The sequence below is a fragment of the Hypomesus nipponensis genome, chromosome 25 (assembly GCF_054491055.1).
Source record: "Hypomesus nipponensis isolate SF chromosome 25, ASM5449105v1, whole genome shotgun sequence".
Lineage (NCBI taxonomy): Eukaryota > Metazoa > Chordata > Actinopteri > Osmeriformes > Osmeridae > Hypomesus > Hypomesus nipponensis.
The window spans coordinates 1,560,001-1,575,000 of NC_140385.1; the positions used below are offsets into that span (position 1 = coordinate 1,560,001).

The following is a 15,000-nucleotide window of genomic DNA, read 5'->3' on the forward strand; positions in this document are numbered from 1 at the left end:
CATGGTTGTCATGCGTTGTCGAGCACGTCGTCGAGCGCATCACTCACAAGTCTGGGACTCCCAGGAGCCTTGAAGTCATCCTACACCCCTGTCACATGACCTGGGAGATTCCATGTTCTGTCAATCAAGTTTGTCTGTGTATACGAACGTTACATATAACTACGATTGTGTGTCTAGTTTTTTTTTATTGTGTGTCATGGGTCAGGTATGTGTACTGGTAGTTCCAAGGTGTGTGTGTATTGCAACATGCATGTGTGTGTGTGGGTGTGTGCAGAGGTCACCGTTGTGAGACATTATTAGTGATAGGACATGCAGCGATGACGGACCAAAATAAAATGCCCCCCCCCTCACACCCCCCCACCCCTGCTTCTCTCTGGTGCACCGACCATCAGCTGTCTGTGGGAGAGTCAAGTTCACCTCTCTCCACCTCCCTCCCCTTCACACACCCCCCAACCTCCCTCACCTCACCCCACCATCCCCGAGATTCTCACCTCTGATTGGCCAGTCATATCTCAACCTTCACTCCATGTGGCCTAGCAACTGTAAATAAGAAAGTGTCTGTGTTCTTGAGAATTCCACCCCAACCCTTCAGATCATTGCCCTGTAACTAACTCCTTGTAGAGTTCTGGAACATTCTGTCGATGGATGAAGAGAGAGGGTGGGTACATGCAAGATGGCGGTCTACATGAATTCTGCTGTCCATGCCAATTCCTCACAGGGAGTAAGACAGAGTTGACCTCTCACTTCTCATATGATAGTGCTCCCTCTGACCATCTGACTCCCTCTTTCTCTAGCCTCCGCTCTCTTTACCTGGAGAAGTGGAAAGTGGAGTGGTAGAATCTCTACTCACAGTAGAAAGACTACATCTCAGCTCCACCTCTCCTTCTCTCTCTCTCTCTCTCTCTCTCTCTCTCTCTCTCTCTCTTTCATGGTAGAATCTCTAACCACTCCATTCCACATCTGTTAATGCTCCATCACCCTCTCTCCATCTCCCTTTCAACTCTCCATTCCCCATTCATAACACATGACGCAAACGTAAAATCAGGTATTAACTAGTGTTGAATGTTTGCATGGCTAACTGCAGTGCTCTTGGTTTTAAGCAGTTTATTAATCGGCTTCCAAGTTTGCTGTGGATTGGGTCTTGATCACAGTAGTGATGGCAGAACTAGGACGACACCGTCTGGTGAACGGTCGTAAACGCATTCAAGTTTCAAACCATCTTCGACACGATTTGTTCGCAGACGGACCTGAAACTATAAGATCGCATGATAGTTAACTATCTAGCCAGCAAGCCACATCGAATTTAAGACTGTCTACAACCAGAATAACCAAAGGTATGTCCTAAAATCGTTATTATGAGTTGACGATTGCTGAAACTGTTGGTTTCATCCTGAAAATGTCGTTTACTTTAATCGGGTCTCGCAACGATATTAACGCCACGGTTTTAGCTGCTGAGCTAGCGAGCACGCCCGGCCTAACTAAGTTCCAACTTAAATTTACGGCTGATTATTTCAACATACGAACCACACGCAAGCAAAAGCATGTTTGCATCAGCATTACCTGCCGTGACACTATGAAATATAATTCGGGACGGGGGTAGGATTTGCCAGCTAGCTAGCTACTGTAGCCTAATGTTGCAGAGTTAGTTTTAGTGAGGTGCTAGTTGCATTTCTATACTTTGTTGTAATAGCACCAGGTTTGCTAACTGAGCTATCCGTACTAGATTATAGCGCATTGTAGTAACAGGCTAGCTACAGTATGTGATAGCGTTAAATGGTTTAGATAAAGGAGATGTCGTTTAGATATGAAAGCGTCTCGGAAATAGGTTTAGTCAATGCCACTTTGTAGACTGGCATTGTAGCCTTTCCGGGTAACTAGCTTTAAGTGCCCTTTCCTGTTTCAGATCGTTTTTAAGACCTCCCAACGTTACTATACCCACCACCAGTCTTAACAAAGCTGCATAACCACCAAGCCGTGAGGCTATATTTATGCCCGGCCGCATAGCTTGTACAGCCAGGCAGGTCTAGCTGGCATGCAGGTGACGCCATGCTGCCTTGACGGTGACGTCCTAGCTGTCTGGCGCAGCTTTCGAGTCATTTAGGGACACGAGTCGGCGGGGTCATTAACCAGCCAAACACTGCATTGCCTATCTCGACAAGGTAGCTTATTTATTTTCTTTTCCATTTCTCCACCCGCCAAACACATGGTCCCATCAGTCACCGGTGAACATTATCATTGTTTGATGTCGGCCGTTACTGTGTGTGTGTCGAAGTGCGTGTCTAGTAATATGAGCTGTATTGCTACTTTTCAATACCGGGCCAGGGACACGGACAGTGTTAAAAGGAAAACCGATTCGTTTTGCTACTTGAGTAGATAGCTAATGTCTATTAGCTTTAGTAGCCCCCGCTGAGGCCTACAGGTAAGGTTGTTGAGTGCTAACGGATTTAGCTAGACATCAACTTCTAACAAATACAACCACGAGTCTAGAAGTCTTGATCATTTCTAAGAATTGTGGGGACAGCCATATATATCTTGCCGAAATATTGTGTCACTTTTTTGTGTTTTATAATGGTTCTGTAAAGCATATCCTTTATCCTCCTGTGTTTTTTTTAATCAAATTTTATTAATTCAGCATTTATCTAAAGCAACGTACATATATTGTATTTAGCCAGTACATGAGAAGATCAAGGATCAGAAGTGCCTAGTTCTGCAGTGTTTTGGCGGTGTGCTATGTTTGGGGCCTGCTTGGTCTATTCTGCGACAGAAGCCTGAGCCGTGGGTTTTCATTAGTCTTTCAACACTACCTTGCTGCGCTGCCAACCAAGACTCATGTTCACGGCAATATGAGCTTCTGACTGAACTCCCAAGGCTGCTGTGATAAAAACCACCCAAGGAAGTATTTCAATACGTGTGTGAGTTCAAGTTCAAGTCTTTTATTGTCAGATGCACAGAACAACACAAGGTCAGACTGGGCACTGAAATTCTTAGGACTTAGTGTGTGAGAGAGTTTGTGTGTGGGGGGGAGAGAGAGAGTTTGTGTGTGTGGGAGAGAGAGAGAGTTTGTGTGTGTGTGGGAGAGAGTCAGTAATCTAGGTGATGGCGCTTGGCAGACTCCCTCCCTCCCTCCCTCCCTCCCTCCCTCCCTCCCTCCCTCCCTCCCTCCCTCCCTCCCTCCCTCCCTCCCTCCCTCCCTCCCTCCCTCCCTCCCTCCCTCCCTCCCTCCCTCCCTCCCTCCCTCCCTCCCTCCCTCCCTCCCTCCCTCCCTCCCTCCCTCCCTCCCTCCCTCCCTCCCTCCCTCCCTCCCTCCCTCCCTCCCTCTCGTGTTGCCAGATGTGTTCTCAAGGCTGCAGTCCAGCTGAGTGGTTCAGTAGCTCACTTGTTATCTTGCTGGTTACCAGGTGATCAGTCTGGTTACTAGGTGGTTACCAGGTGATCAGTCTGGTTACTCGGTGATTACCAGGTGCTCAGTCTGGTTATTAGGGGGTTACCAGGGGATGCGTCTGGTTACTAGGTGGTTACCAGGTGATCCGTCTGGTTACTAGGTGGTTACCAGGTGATCAGTCTGGTTACTCGGTGGTTACCAGGTGATCCGTCTGGTTACTCGGTGGTTACCAGGTGATCTATCTGGTTACTAGGTGTTTACCAGGTGATCTGTCTGGTTACCAGGTGATCAGTCTGGTTACTAGGTGGTTACTAAGTTGGATGGTTACTAGGTGGTTACCAGGAGATAAGTCTGTTTCTGTATGTGGATGAAGAGGCAGGTTCCAGATAGGGATGCCTGAATGTTTGGCAACTGAAATTCCCCCCCCCCCCCCCAAAAAAAAGAATAATAATCAGTGTTTGGCTGAGTGATTGAAAAGGCTGAAAACATTTTACCAGCGTGGAGTGAGTCGCTCGCACTTGATAAATGCAGCCAACATGTCAGCAGTGAGGAAGCATCGGTGTTTACAACCAGCCACCTAGCCTATAGCCACCTAGCCTATAGCCACCTAGTCTATAGCCACCTAGCCTATAGCCACCTAGCCTATAGCCACCTAGCCTATAGCCACCTAGCCTATAGCCACCTAGCTCATAGCCACCTAGCCTATAGCCACCGAGCTCATAGCCACCTAGCTCATAGCCACCTAGCCTATAGCCACCTAGATTATAGTCACCTAGTCTATAGCCACCTAGCCTGTAGCCACCTAGCCTATAGCCACCTAGTCTTTAGCCACCTAGCTTATAGCCACCTAGCTCATAGCCACCTAGCCTATAGCCACCTAGCCTATAGCCACCTAGCCTATAGCCACCTAGCTTATAGCCACCTAGCTTATAGCCACCTAGCTCATAGTCACCTAGCCTATAGCCACCTAGCTTATAGCCACCTAGTTCATAGTCACCAAGCCTATAGCCACCTAGCCGACGCAAATGTTGAGGGTCTTCGGCCTAGTGTTTCATTATTTTCGGTTTCGGCCAAGAATTTTAATTCCAGTGCATCCCTAGTTTCAGATGGTTTTATACTGATCAGTGACTGTTTGTCGGCTCTCATGTGTGTGAACGAACTGCTAAACGGTGATCGTATAGCATGACCAAGATGTGTGGCTCTTGTGAAGGAAGGGAGGCCCTGGGGTCAGGTGAGGTCAGGAGTAAGACTGGGTTTCAATGCTGTGTTAGAAGCTGATCCAGATTTGCTGCTGTGTCTGTGCTCTGTTGCTTTTGCCTGCTGTGTTTTCTGTCCCCAGCGAAGACCAGGAAGATCTGTTTTATACTCAGAGCTGGGTGGATTTAAACAAGACCAGACCAATCTCACCCAGAGCTTCAATCTGCTCGTCCCCCTCAGAACCTCTGGGAGGCTGTGAGAGGTTCAGACCAGACTAGTCAATAACCCACATCTCTCTGCCAACTTTTTCAGCTTTGCGTTGCTCTTGGAGCGAGGTGTCCTGCCCCCTACGCCCCCTCTGATTGGAGGGCTGGGCAGCCCTCTCCTCCTATTGGCCCACATCAAAGCGCAGCTTGCTCTGACGCAGCTCAACGCGATTGCCGTTGGCAACGCTGGCCCCACCCTTCCCCCATCCCCCTCGGCGGCAGCCGTCTCACTCCTTCACCTCCTAAAGACAGCCAACGCCATGTCCCATCCCCTCTACAACCCCTGGGGGGCGCCCTACTCCCAGCCCCCGCGGCCCGGCCCAGCCCAGTACAGCGGGGCGGTGACCCAGGCAGTGATGGACCCCCTGGGGGCTGCTCGTCTGGGCGGCAACCCCGGCCTCCAGGGCCCTGGAGGGACTTCCAGCCAGGGGGGCATGCTGCCCCCGATGGCCCAGCAGATGGGCTACAGCATGGGCCAGAGGGTGACGGCCCTCACCCCGGACATGGAGAGCTCCATCGACATGCACATCCGCGGGGCGCGGGAAGAGGCGAGGCTACTCAGCCACATGGGCCAGCAGGCCCCCGGGGGCCGCAACCCTCGCCTGGATCATCTCCCCAGGAACGAGGGCTCATCTCTGGGGGTGGGCCTGAGCGGATACCCCCCATCCGCATCCTCGTCTTCCTCCATGTTGCAAGCCCCCCTTGGACTGTCAGACCGTGGCTCTGTTGATTGGCCGTCCTACCAGACTCCTTCCAGACAGTTTACCTCCCCCGCCAGTGCCTCCCTCAAGCCTCAGTCCTCCTCTCAGATGGGCTCTGCATACATGTATGGAGGAGAAGGAGGAGGAGGAGGAGTAGGAAGTAGCGCCCCGATGATGCTTCCCTCCTCCTCCCCCTCTCCGTCCTCCTCCTCATCTCGGGCCGCTCCTCGCTACACCTCGGAGAACGCCAGCAGCATCCTGGCCACCTTCGGCCTCTCCAACGAGGACCTGGAGATGCTGAGCCACTACCCCGACGAGCAGCTCACTCCAGAGAACCTGCCCTACATCCTGAGGGATATCCGCATCCGCAAGGCGGCCAGGACCCCCACCCTGGACGTGGACCACCGCACCCCACCCGGCGGCGGAGGCGGACTGGAACGGCCGGGAGCCCGAACAGGCGTCCCCTCCGCCCCGCAGGAGCAGCCTGGCGGCCCACAGAGCAACGTCATTGATTACCGGCACGCCTCGGGGGGCGGGGGTTTGACGGACAGTGGCGGCGGCGGCAGAGGCCTCAATGCTGGTGACGCCGTCGCCAAAGACGGCGTAGCGTCGATGTACGGCAGGGTGTCCAGTATCGCTACGGTGTCCGGTTCCGGATCGTACGCAACGATGCCGAGACCAGACCTCAGCCAGCGAGCCCCCAGCCCCATCTCCCTGCCCCAGAAGGACAAGGACGACCGCCTGCTGGACCCCAAGGCGCCCAAACCCATCCCGGTGAGGGAGCAAGGGGGCATCCGGCCCACGGCTGCCCCAGGACGGGTTGCCCCGCGCGGGTCCACCCACTTGCGCTCCGGGCTGGTGGTGCTCAGTGGTGGAAGTCAGGCTGGAGGGCAAGAGGTTGAGGTGCCTCAACAACAACAGCAGCAGCAACCGCCGCAGCAGCAACAGAAACCACCTGTGTACCCAGTGATGGAGCCGTCCTCCCCCTCTCCCATGACGATGCACATGCTGATGCATGGGCTGCCCAGAGTATTCCCCCACAGCTGCTCTCTGTGTAACATACAATGTGCTGAGTTGAGGGTGAGTATGCCCACCTCTCCTCCCCTCTGTCCGCTCCTCCTCTTCCTTCTTTCCTCCCTTCCTCCACCTCTCCTCTGCCTCTATCCTCTCCTCCACCTCCCTCCATCTTCTCCTCCACCCAGAATACTGTCTTTCTCTCCTGTGTTCTTATCGTCTCTCGGTTAATGTCTGATCTTCTTGTACGATTGATCTCTGATGTGTATTATTGAGATGTAAATGATAATGTTAAGCACTTTTAAACCAGTGTGTGACCTGTGTACTGGTCTGTTAATTATGTATGTACTAAACCCTAATAAAGAGAGGTTTTGTCTGAACACCGTTGCCGACTGCCAATATCCCATCCCTGGAGAGGACCCATCCTGAAGGAGAAACAAGATCCCATCCCTGGAGAGGACCCATCCTGAAGGAGAAACAAGATCCCATCCCTGGTCAAGACCCATCCTGGAGAAAAATAAACAAGATCCCATCCCTGGAGAGGACCATTCCAGAAGAAGAAACAAGATCCCGTCCCTGGAGAAGCTTCTGCTTTCAAGGCTGAGAAGATCCATTTTATTTCTATATTTCTCCAAAATTGACTTCCCCAGTGAGGTCTGAAGGACTGTGTTGTCATCACTGAGTGTAAAGAGTTTTTAATTATTTTTTTTACGACTCATACTATTTCCATTGTATCCTCCCATATGTGACCACAACACACCGTGTTAATGAACTTGACCATGGAACCGTGCTTGTATGATCTGTGTTCGTGTGCCGCCCACTTGTGGGAGGAGGCCAAGCCAGGAGAACTGCCCCAAGATGGCTGCCGTATCCATGGAGACAAGAAGAGAGGACGACTGAAGATTCCAGATTTTTTTTCTTTTGGGCAGCTGTTTAAATCCAGATTTGTTGTTGTTGTTCTAAAGCAAGATTATAAATATAATATCCAATAATATACTTTTATTGTATAAGTTGAAAGGCAACATTGTATTTCGAACACTTGCATTTGTTGTGGTGGATGAAAGCATGTAAATCTGCTCTATGGAAATGGTTTAGTTACTGCGTAAATAAGAACATGATGATGAAGACAGGCATTTTCTGACCGTGTGTGCGTGTGTGCGTGTGTGCGTGTGTGTGTGTGTGTGTGTGTGTGGTTGCTAGGAGTGGGCCCGTCACCAGGATTCACCCATACACATTGAGAAGTGCAGACTCCTCCGAAAACAGTAAGTTCACAAACGCAGTAGTGTGTTACTGTGAGTGTGTAACTGTGAGTGTGTTACTGTGAGTGTGCAACTGCATGCGTGTTACTGTGAGTGAAACGTCATGATGGATACAACGCTGAGGAAGGTGCTGTATCACTGCTGGCCGCGGGCCCCATCTGGCCTGGGGGCTGTTACCACACCTCTGTTCCCTCTGCTACCAAGTCTGAGCAATGTCATCCTGACCTCATGCTTAGCCAAGCAGCGCTCAGTCATGCTAGGAGACCAACTGGGAATCCTCTGTCTGTGCAAAGGCACTCAGATTCCTCTGTTTGCCTTGGCCTTTCAGATACATTATGTTCAGAGCTGGGCCTTAGTGAGGGAGTGTCTGCTTGAAGTTAAGATGAAGAATGAATGTAATGTCAACAAATTGTGATTGAAACTTCGTTTTTTTTTGTCCTTCTACCTCTCGTCTGAATTCCCAGGTTGAAAAAACCTGAAAAAGAGTCCAGTACTGAGTCTGTCGTCTCTCCCAAGTTCTCAGCCTGGGCCCCCGACAGGCCCCCTCTCCCTCCTGACGGCCCCCCCGTCCCACTGTCCAGGTGAGGGGAGAGACCAACATGAAGGAGCACATATTTTTATTAAAAAAAAAAAAAAAAAAAAAATATATATATATATATATATATATATATATAATAAAAATAAAAAAAAGAATTGTTTTTTTACATTGGGGAATCGATGTGATTCACTAGAAGACTCACTTTCCCTCCTCCCTATCCATCATTCTTCCTCCTCTCCCTCCTCCTCCCTTTCCTCATCCCCCTTCCTCCTCCTCCTTCCTCCCCCTCCGCATCTTCACTCTCCCTCCTCTCTCCCTCCTCACTCCCCCTCCTCCTCCCTCCTCTCTCCTCCCTCTCCTCACTCCTCTCCCCTCCTCACTCCCCCTTCTCCCTCTCTCTCCCTCCTCACTCCCCCTCCTCCTCCTCCTCCCTCCTCCTCCTCCTCACTCCCCCTCCTCCCTCTCCGTCCTCCTCACTCCCTCTCCTCCCTCCTCTCCCCTCCTCCCCCTGTAGGAATGACTTCCCGTCTCGTGAGCTTGATGTCTCCAGCGCTCGTCCTCTCCGCCAGGCCTCCAAGTCGCATTCGCCAAGCCCCTGCCGTTACCGCGGCAACTCCCCCTCCACCCGCCGGCCATATAAACGGTCACGGTCACCACGGAAACGTGCACGCGGGTCAGTCAACTGTTTTTGTTCTGTCAGCCAATGAGAAGAGAGGGTGTTTTTTGCGCCTAATTGACGATTTAGCTGGTTGTTTAGCATTTGATTTTTGATTGGTTAATTGACTTGATTATGTAACAGCCATAGATTGTTGATTGGTCCGTTAATAATCAGGTTTGTTTGATTGATTTAACTTCCTGCTTGTGATGTGATTCTCCAGGTCCCACTCCCGGTCTCCAAGGCGACATGCCCGAGCCAGCCCCCCCTCCTTTTGCCGGTCCCAGTCTCCACGGCGACATGCCCGAGCCAGTCCCCCCTCCTCTCGCCGGTCCCACACCCGGTCTCCACGGCGACCTGCCCGAGCTAGCCCCCCCTCCTTTCGCCGGTTCCGCTCCCAGTCTCCACGGCGACCTGCCCGAACCAGTCCCCCCTCCTCTCGCCGCTCCCAGTCTCCACGGCGACCTGCCCGAGCCAGTCCCCCTTCCTCTCGCCGCTCCCAATCTCCATGGCGACCTGCCCGAGCCAGCCCCCCCTCCTCACGCCGCCGACTCGCCCGGTCCCGCTCGCCGTCTCGCTCCTGGTCCCCGTTGCCACGGCGATCTCGTAGAGGGTCGTCGCCGTGCCCCCGAAGGGAGACCAGTGCTGAGAGGCTGGCACGGAAACTGGTGTTGACCGGTAGGGGAGTGAGCGTGTGTGTGTGTGTGTGTGTGTTCCTGCTAGCAAGGAGACAAGTTTTATCACGGTACAAAGTTGTCTGAAAATAAATGTTATTAAAAAGTATGTGTTTGTCTATTAATAAGTCTGCATGTGTGTGTTTGTGTATTATTAATAAGTGTGTGTGTGTTTGTGTATTAATAATAAGTGTGTGTGTGTGTGTTTGTGTATTAATAATAAGTGTGTGTGTGTTTGTGTTATTAATAAGTCTGTGTGTGTGTGTTTGTGTTATTAATAAGTGTGTGTGTGTTTGTGTATTATTAATAAGTGTGTGTGTGTGTTTGTGTATTAATAAGTGTGTGTGTGTGTGTGTTCCTTAGCGGGTCCGTCCATCACAGACAGAAGCAGCATGGAAGCTATGATGCAGAGACTGGCTCCTGCCCTCCTGGCTGAGCTGGCCAAGAAGAAGGCAGCCGCCTCTTCCTCCAAGACCTCCGCAGCCAAGCGATCTTCATCACCATCCTCTTCCTCCAAGGCCTCCGCAGCCAAGCGATCTTCATCACCATCCTCTTCCTCCAAGGTCTCCGCAACCAAGCGATCTTCATCACCATCCTCTTCCTCCAAGGCCTCCGCAGCCAAGCGATCTTCATCACCATCCTCTTCCTCCAAGACCTCCGCAGCCAAGCGATCTTCATCACCATCCTCTTCCTCCAAGACCTCCGCAGCCAAGCGATCTTCATCACCATCCTCTTCCTCCAAGGCCTCCGCAGCCAAGCGATCTTCATCACAATCTTCCTCCAAGGGTTCCAAGGGTTCAGCTAAGACCTCCAAGACACCTCGCCCTGCAGCTGTGGTAGGAGTGTGTGTGTGTGTGTGAGCTTTGTTTTACTTGCCGTGTGATGAGAAATCTCCACAAGAAACAATCAAAATGTAACAAACACAAGTTTAGTGTTGGGGTTAAGGTAAGAGAAGACTGGATTTCTGATTCTGACTGTCTTCTGATTATGACTGTATTCTAACTGAATTCTGAGTCCCCACAAGGATGGATAGTCAAAGTGTGTAAGTGAACAAGTGTGTTGGTGTGGCTAACGTCACGCCCCCCGCCCCTCCAGAGCCCCACCCCCCTCCAGAGTCCCCCGCCCCCAGGGAAGGCCTGCCTTGTTCGGCTGCTGAAGATTCCCACCCACTCCTCCTACCAGGAAGTAGAGCAGGCGGTGCAGCCCTTCGGAAAAACATCTGTGATCATCCATCTGAAGGCTATTCAAGAGGTAACACACATTTATGATTATCCTGCTCAAGGCTATTCAAGAGGTAACACACATATGATTATCCTGCTCAAGGCTATTCAAGAGGTAACACACATTTATGATTATCCTGCTCAAGGCTATTCAAGAGGTAACACACATTTATGATTATCCTGCTCAAGGCTATTCAAGAGGTAACACACATATGATTATCCTGCTCAAGGCTATTCAAGAGGTAACACACATATGATTATCCTGCTCAAGGCTATTCAAGAGGTAACACACATATGATTATCCTGCTCAAGGCTATTCAAGAGGTAACACACATATGATTATCCTGCTCAAGGCTATTCAAGAGGTAACACACATATGATTATCCTGCTCAAGGCTATTCAAGAGGTAACACACATTTATGATGATCCTGCTCAAGGCTATTCAAGAGGTAACACACATATGATTATCCTGCTCAAGGCTATTCAAGAGGTAACACACATTTATGATTATCCTGCTCAAGGCTATTCAAGAGGTAACACACATATGATTATCCTGCTCAAGGCTATTCAAGAGGTAACACACATATGATTATCCTGCTCAAGGCTATTCAAGAGGTAACACACATATGATTATCCTGCTCAAGGCTATTCAAGAGGCAACACACATATGATTATCCTGCTCAAGGCTATTCAAGAGGTAACACACATATGATTATCCTGCTCAAGGCTATTCAAGAGGTAACACACATATGATTATCCTGCTCAAGGCTATTCAAGAGGTAACACACATATGATTATCCTGCTCAAGGCTATTCAAGAGGTAACACACATTTATGATGATCCTGCTCAAGGCTATTCAAGAGGTAACACACATAGGTTATCCTGCTCAAGGCTATTCAAGAGGTAACACACATATGATTATCCTGCTCAAGGCTATTCAAGAGGTAACACACATTTATGATTATCCTGCTCAAGGCTATTCAAGAGGTAACACACATATGATTATCCTGCTCAAGGCTATTCAAGAGGTAACACACATATGATTATCCTGCTCAAGGCTATTCAAGAGGTAACACACATATGATTATCCTGCTCAGGGCTATTCAAGAGGTAACACACATATGATTATCCTGCTCAGGGCTATTCAAGAGGTAACACACATTTATGATTATCCTGCTCAAGGCTATTCAAGAGGTAACACACACACTCATCAGAGCTACTTTCTCAAATGCCAAAGCTCCCGGACTGCACAGACCCAACTAATAATTTACAGAACTCAATCATCTAGTGGTTTATCAAAGGGAGCACTTGATTATTGAAGACCACATATGTACTCGTCTCTCGTCGTCTCTCGTCATCTTCCGCTTGTCCGGGGATCGGGTCGCGGGGGCAACGACCTAAGCAGGGAGGCCCAGGCTTCCCTCTCCCCGGCCACTTCCACCACCTCTTCCTGGGGGACCCCGAGGCGTTCCCAGGCCAGCCGAGTGACATAGTCCCTCCAGCGTGTCCTGGGTCTTCCCCGGGGCCTCTTCCCAGTGGGACGTGCCCGGAACACCTCACCAGGGAGGCGTCCAGGAGGCATCCTAATCAGATGCCCGAGCCACCTCAGCTGGCTCCTCTCGACGCGGAGGAGCAGCGGTTCTACTCTGAGCCCCTCCCGGATGACCGAGCTTCTCACCCTATCTCTAAGGGAGAGCCCGGACACCCTGCGGAGGAAGCTCATTTCGGCCGCTTGTATTCGCGATCTCGTTCTTTCGGTCACTACCCATAGTTCGTGACCATAGGTGAGGGTAGGAACGTAGATCGACTGGTAAATAGAGAGCTTCGCCTTTCGACTCAGCTCCTTCTTCACCACGACGGACCGATGCAGAGCCCGCATCACTGCGGACGCCGCACCGATCCGCCTGTCGACCTCGCGCTCCATTCTTCCCTCACTCGTGAACAAGACCCCGAGATACTTGAACTCCTCCACTTGGTTCAGGATCTCCTCCCCGACCCGGAGATGGCACTCCACCCTTTTCCGGTCGATAACCATGGCCTCAGATTTGGAGGTGCTGATTCGCATCCCAGCCGCTTCACATTCGGTTGCGAACCGCTCCAGTGAGAGCTGAAGGTCACGGCCCGATGAAGCCAACAGGACCACATCATCTGCAAAAACCACATATGTACAGTGTATGAAATACACAGATGGCTGAGCGGTTAGGGACTTGGGCTATTAATCAGATGGTTGTTGGTTCAATTCCCGGCCTTACCATGTGATGTTGTGTCGTTGGGCAAAGCCCTTCACCCTACTTGCCTTGGTTGGAATGTCCCTGTACTTACTGTAAGTCGCTCTGGATAAGAGCGTCTGCTAAATGACAAAATGTAAATGTAAGTACGATTTTTGGTTTGACGTATGTGTCTAGGCGTCTGTGCTGTTTGAAGAGGAGGAAAGTGCCAGGGCCATTATAAACTGCAACAGCCTCACGATCCGTGGGGAGCCCATCACTGTTGTCATGGAGAAGGTAGATAAACACACACACACATAGATTAAACATGTACAAATATTTTATCGGAAATCTACAGGATAGTGATCAGTGGTAAATACATTTACACAGACACTAAACTGTGTGTGTCAACTCAGGATGTCCTAGAGGATGATGGGAAGGACCAGAGGGTGAAGAATGTGGCAGTAACGTGAGTGTCTCCCCCTCTCTCTCTGTGTCTCTCTCCTTCTCTCTGTGTCTCTCTCCTTCTCTCTGTGTCTCTCTCCTTCTCTCTGTGTCTCTCTCCTTCTCTCTGTGTCTCTCTCCTTCTCTCTGTGTCTCTCTCCTTCTCTCTGTGTCTCTCTCCTTCTCTCTGTGTCTCTCTCCTTCTCTCTGTGTCTCTCTCCTTCTCTCTGTGTCTCTCTCCTTCTCTCTGTGTCTCTCTCCTTCTCTCTGTGTCTCTCTCTCCTTCTCTCTGTGTCTCTCTCCTTCTCTCTGTGTCTCTCTCCTTCTCTCTGTGTCTCTCTCCTTCTCTCTGTGTCTCTCTCCTTCTCTCTGTGTCTCTCTCCTTCTCTCTGTGTCTCTCTCCTTCTCTCTGTGTCTCTCTCCTTCTCTCTGTGTCTCTCCTTCTCTCTGTGTCTCTCTCCTTCTCTCTGTCTCTCTCCTTCTCTCCTTCTCTCTCCCCCTCTCTCTCTGTATCTCTCTCCTTCTCTCTCCCCCTATCTCTCTGTGTGTCCCTCTCTCTCTGTCTCTCCCTCTGTCTCCCTCTGTCTGTCTCCCTCTCTCCCCCTTTCTCCTTGTCTCTCTCTCGGTTTCCATTAACCTCTCCCTGTGCTTCTTCTGCAGAAAACCCTCCACCAAGTCCACCCCAAACAAAATCCCTTCGTCTGTTCCCAAACCATCGTCCAACACATCTAAGACTACAGCCAAGACGGCGACCGCAGCCTCCTCTAAGAGTTCAGGTTCTTCGAAAGCAACCAAACCCCCGTCCTCTACAACCAAGACATCTTCGACCGTGACCAAGAAGTCAACCTCAATTAAACCACAAACCAAGACTGTTCCTAAAACCAACACCAAGCCAACCTCCTCTTCCAAACCCCTGTCCTCCACAGCAAAGATGAACACAACCGCAACCATAAAGTCGACCTTAACCAAACCCGCTTCTCAAACCGACACCAAACCAACGTCAACTTCCTCTACCAAAAAGGGGGCAACCAAGGAGATGGTTACCAAGACAACCACAACCGCACCCAAAACCCTGTCCTCCACAGCCAAGACGTCATCAACCACAATCACTAAGTCGACCTCAACCAAACCTCAAACCAAGACTGCTTCTAAAACCGATACCAAGGAAACCTCAACCTCTGCTTCCAAAGAGGGGGCAACCAAGGAGACGGTTACCAAGACAAGCGCAGTTACCAAGGTTCCAGAGCCCTCTGCAGCTGAGCCCTCTGGTTCCAACTCTGGAGGTTCCAAATTTCCGCTGGAGAAAACCAGAACTTCTGACGCTGCAGCTAAGCCCCTCCCCTCTCCCCGCCCACCTGGTGTCTCACCTGAAGAGTCAAACACGCTTGGTGCAGGTAAAGGTGATGGTGTGGGACAGCAGTCCTCAACCATGGCTGTAGAGGC

The 15,000-nt window shown here is 50.7% G+C and overlaps 1 protein-coding gene across 1 annotated transcript in view; it reads left to right on the forward strand.

Annotated features, from left to right (window-relative positions):
- Positions 1–1,203: 1,203 nt before the first annotated feature.
- The window catches only part of LOC146221650 (uncharacterized), a gene marked incomplete at its 3' end in the record, with an annotated part of 23,264 nt that continues 9,467 nt past the window's right edge, over positions 1,204–15,000 (forward strand). Inside the window, exons 1-11 of the mRNA XM_084692062.1 lie at positions 1,204–1,334; positions 4,892–6,626; positions 7,761–7,822; positions 8,284–8,400; positions 8,872–9,030; positions 9,236–9,690; positions 10,050–10,522; positions 10,782–10,937; positions 13,312–13,410; positions 13,530–13,582; positions 14,218–15,000. The exon at positions 14,218–15,000 is cut by the window's right edge and continues 1,207 nt beyond it. Of these exons, the coding sequence (XP_084548188.1) occupies positions 5,106–6,626; positions 7,761–7,822; positions 8,284–8,400; positions 8,872–9,030; positions 9,236–9,690; positions 10,050–10,522; positions 10,782–10,937; positions 13,312–13,410; positions 13,530–13,582; positions 14,218–15,000 (3,878 nt within the window). The remainder of the gene's footprint in view (positions 1,335–4,891; positions 6,627–7,760; positions 7,823–8,283; positions 8,401–8,871; positions 9,031–9,235; positions 9,691–10,049; positions 10,523–10,781; positions 10,938–13,311; positions 13,411–13,529; positions 13,583–14,217) is intronic.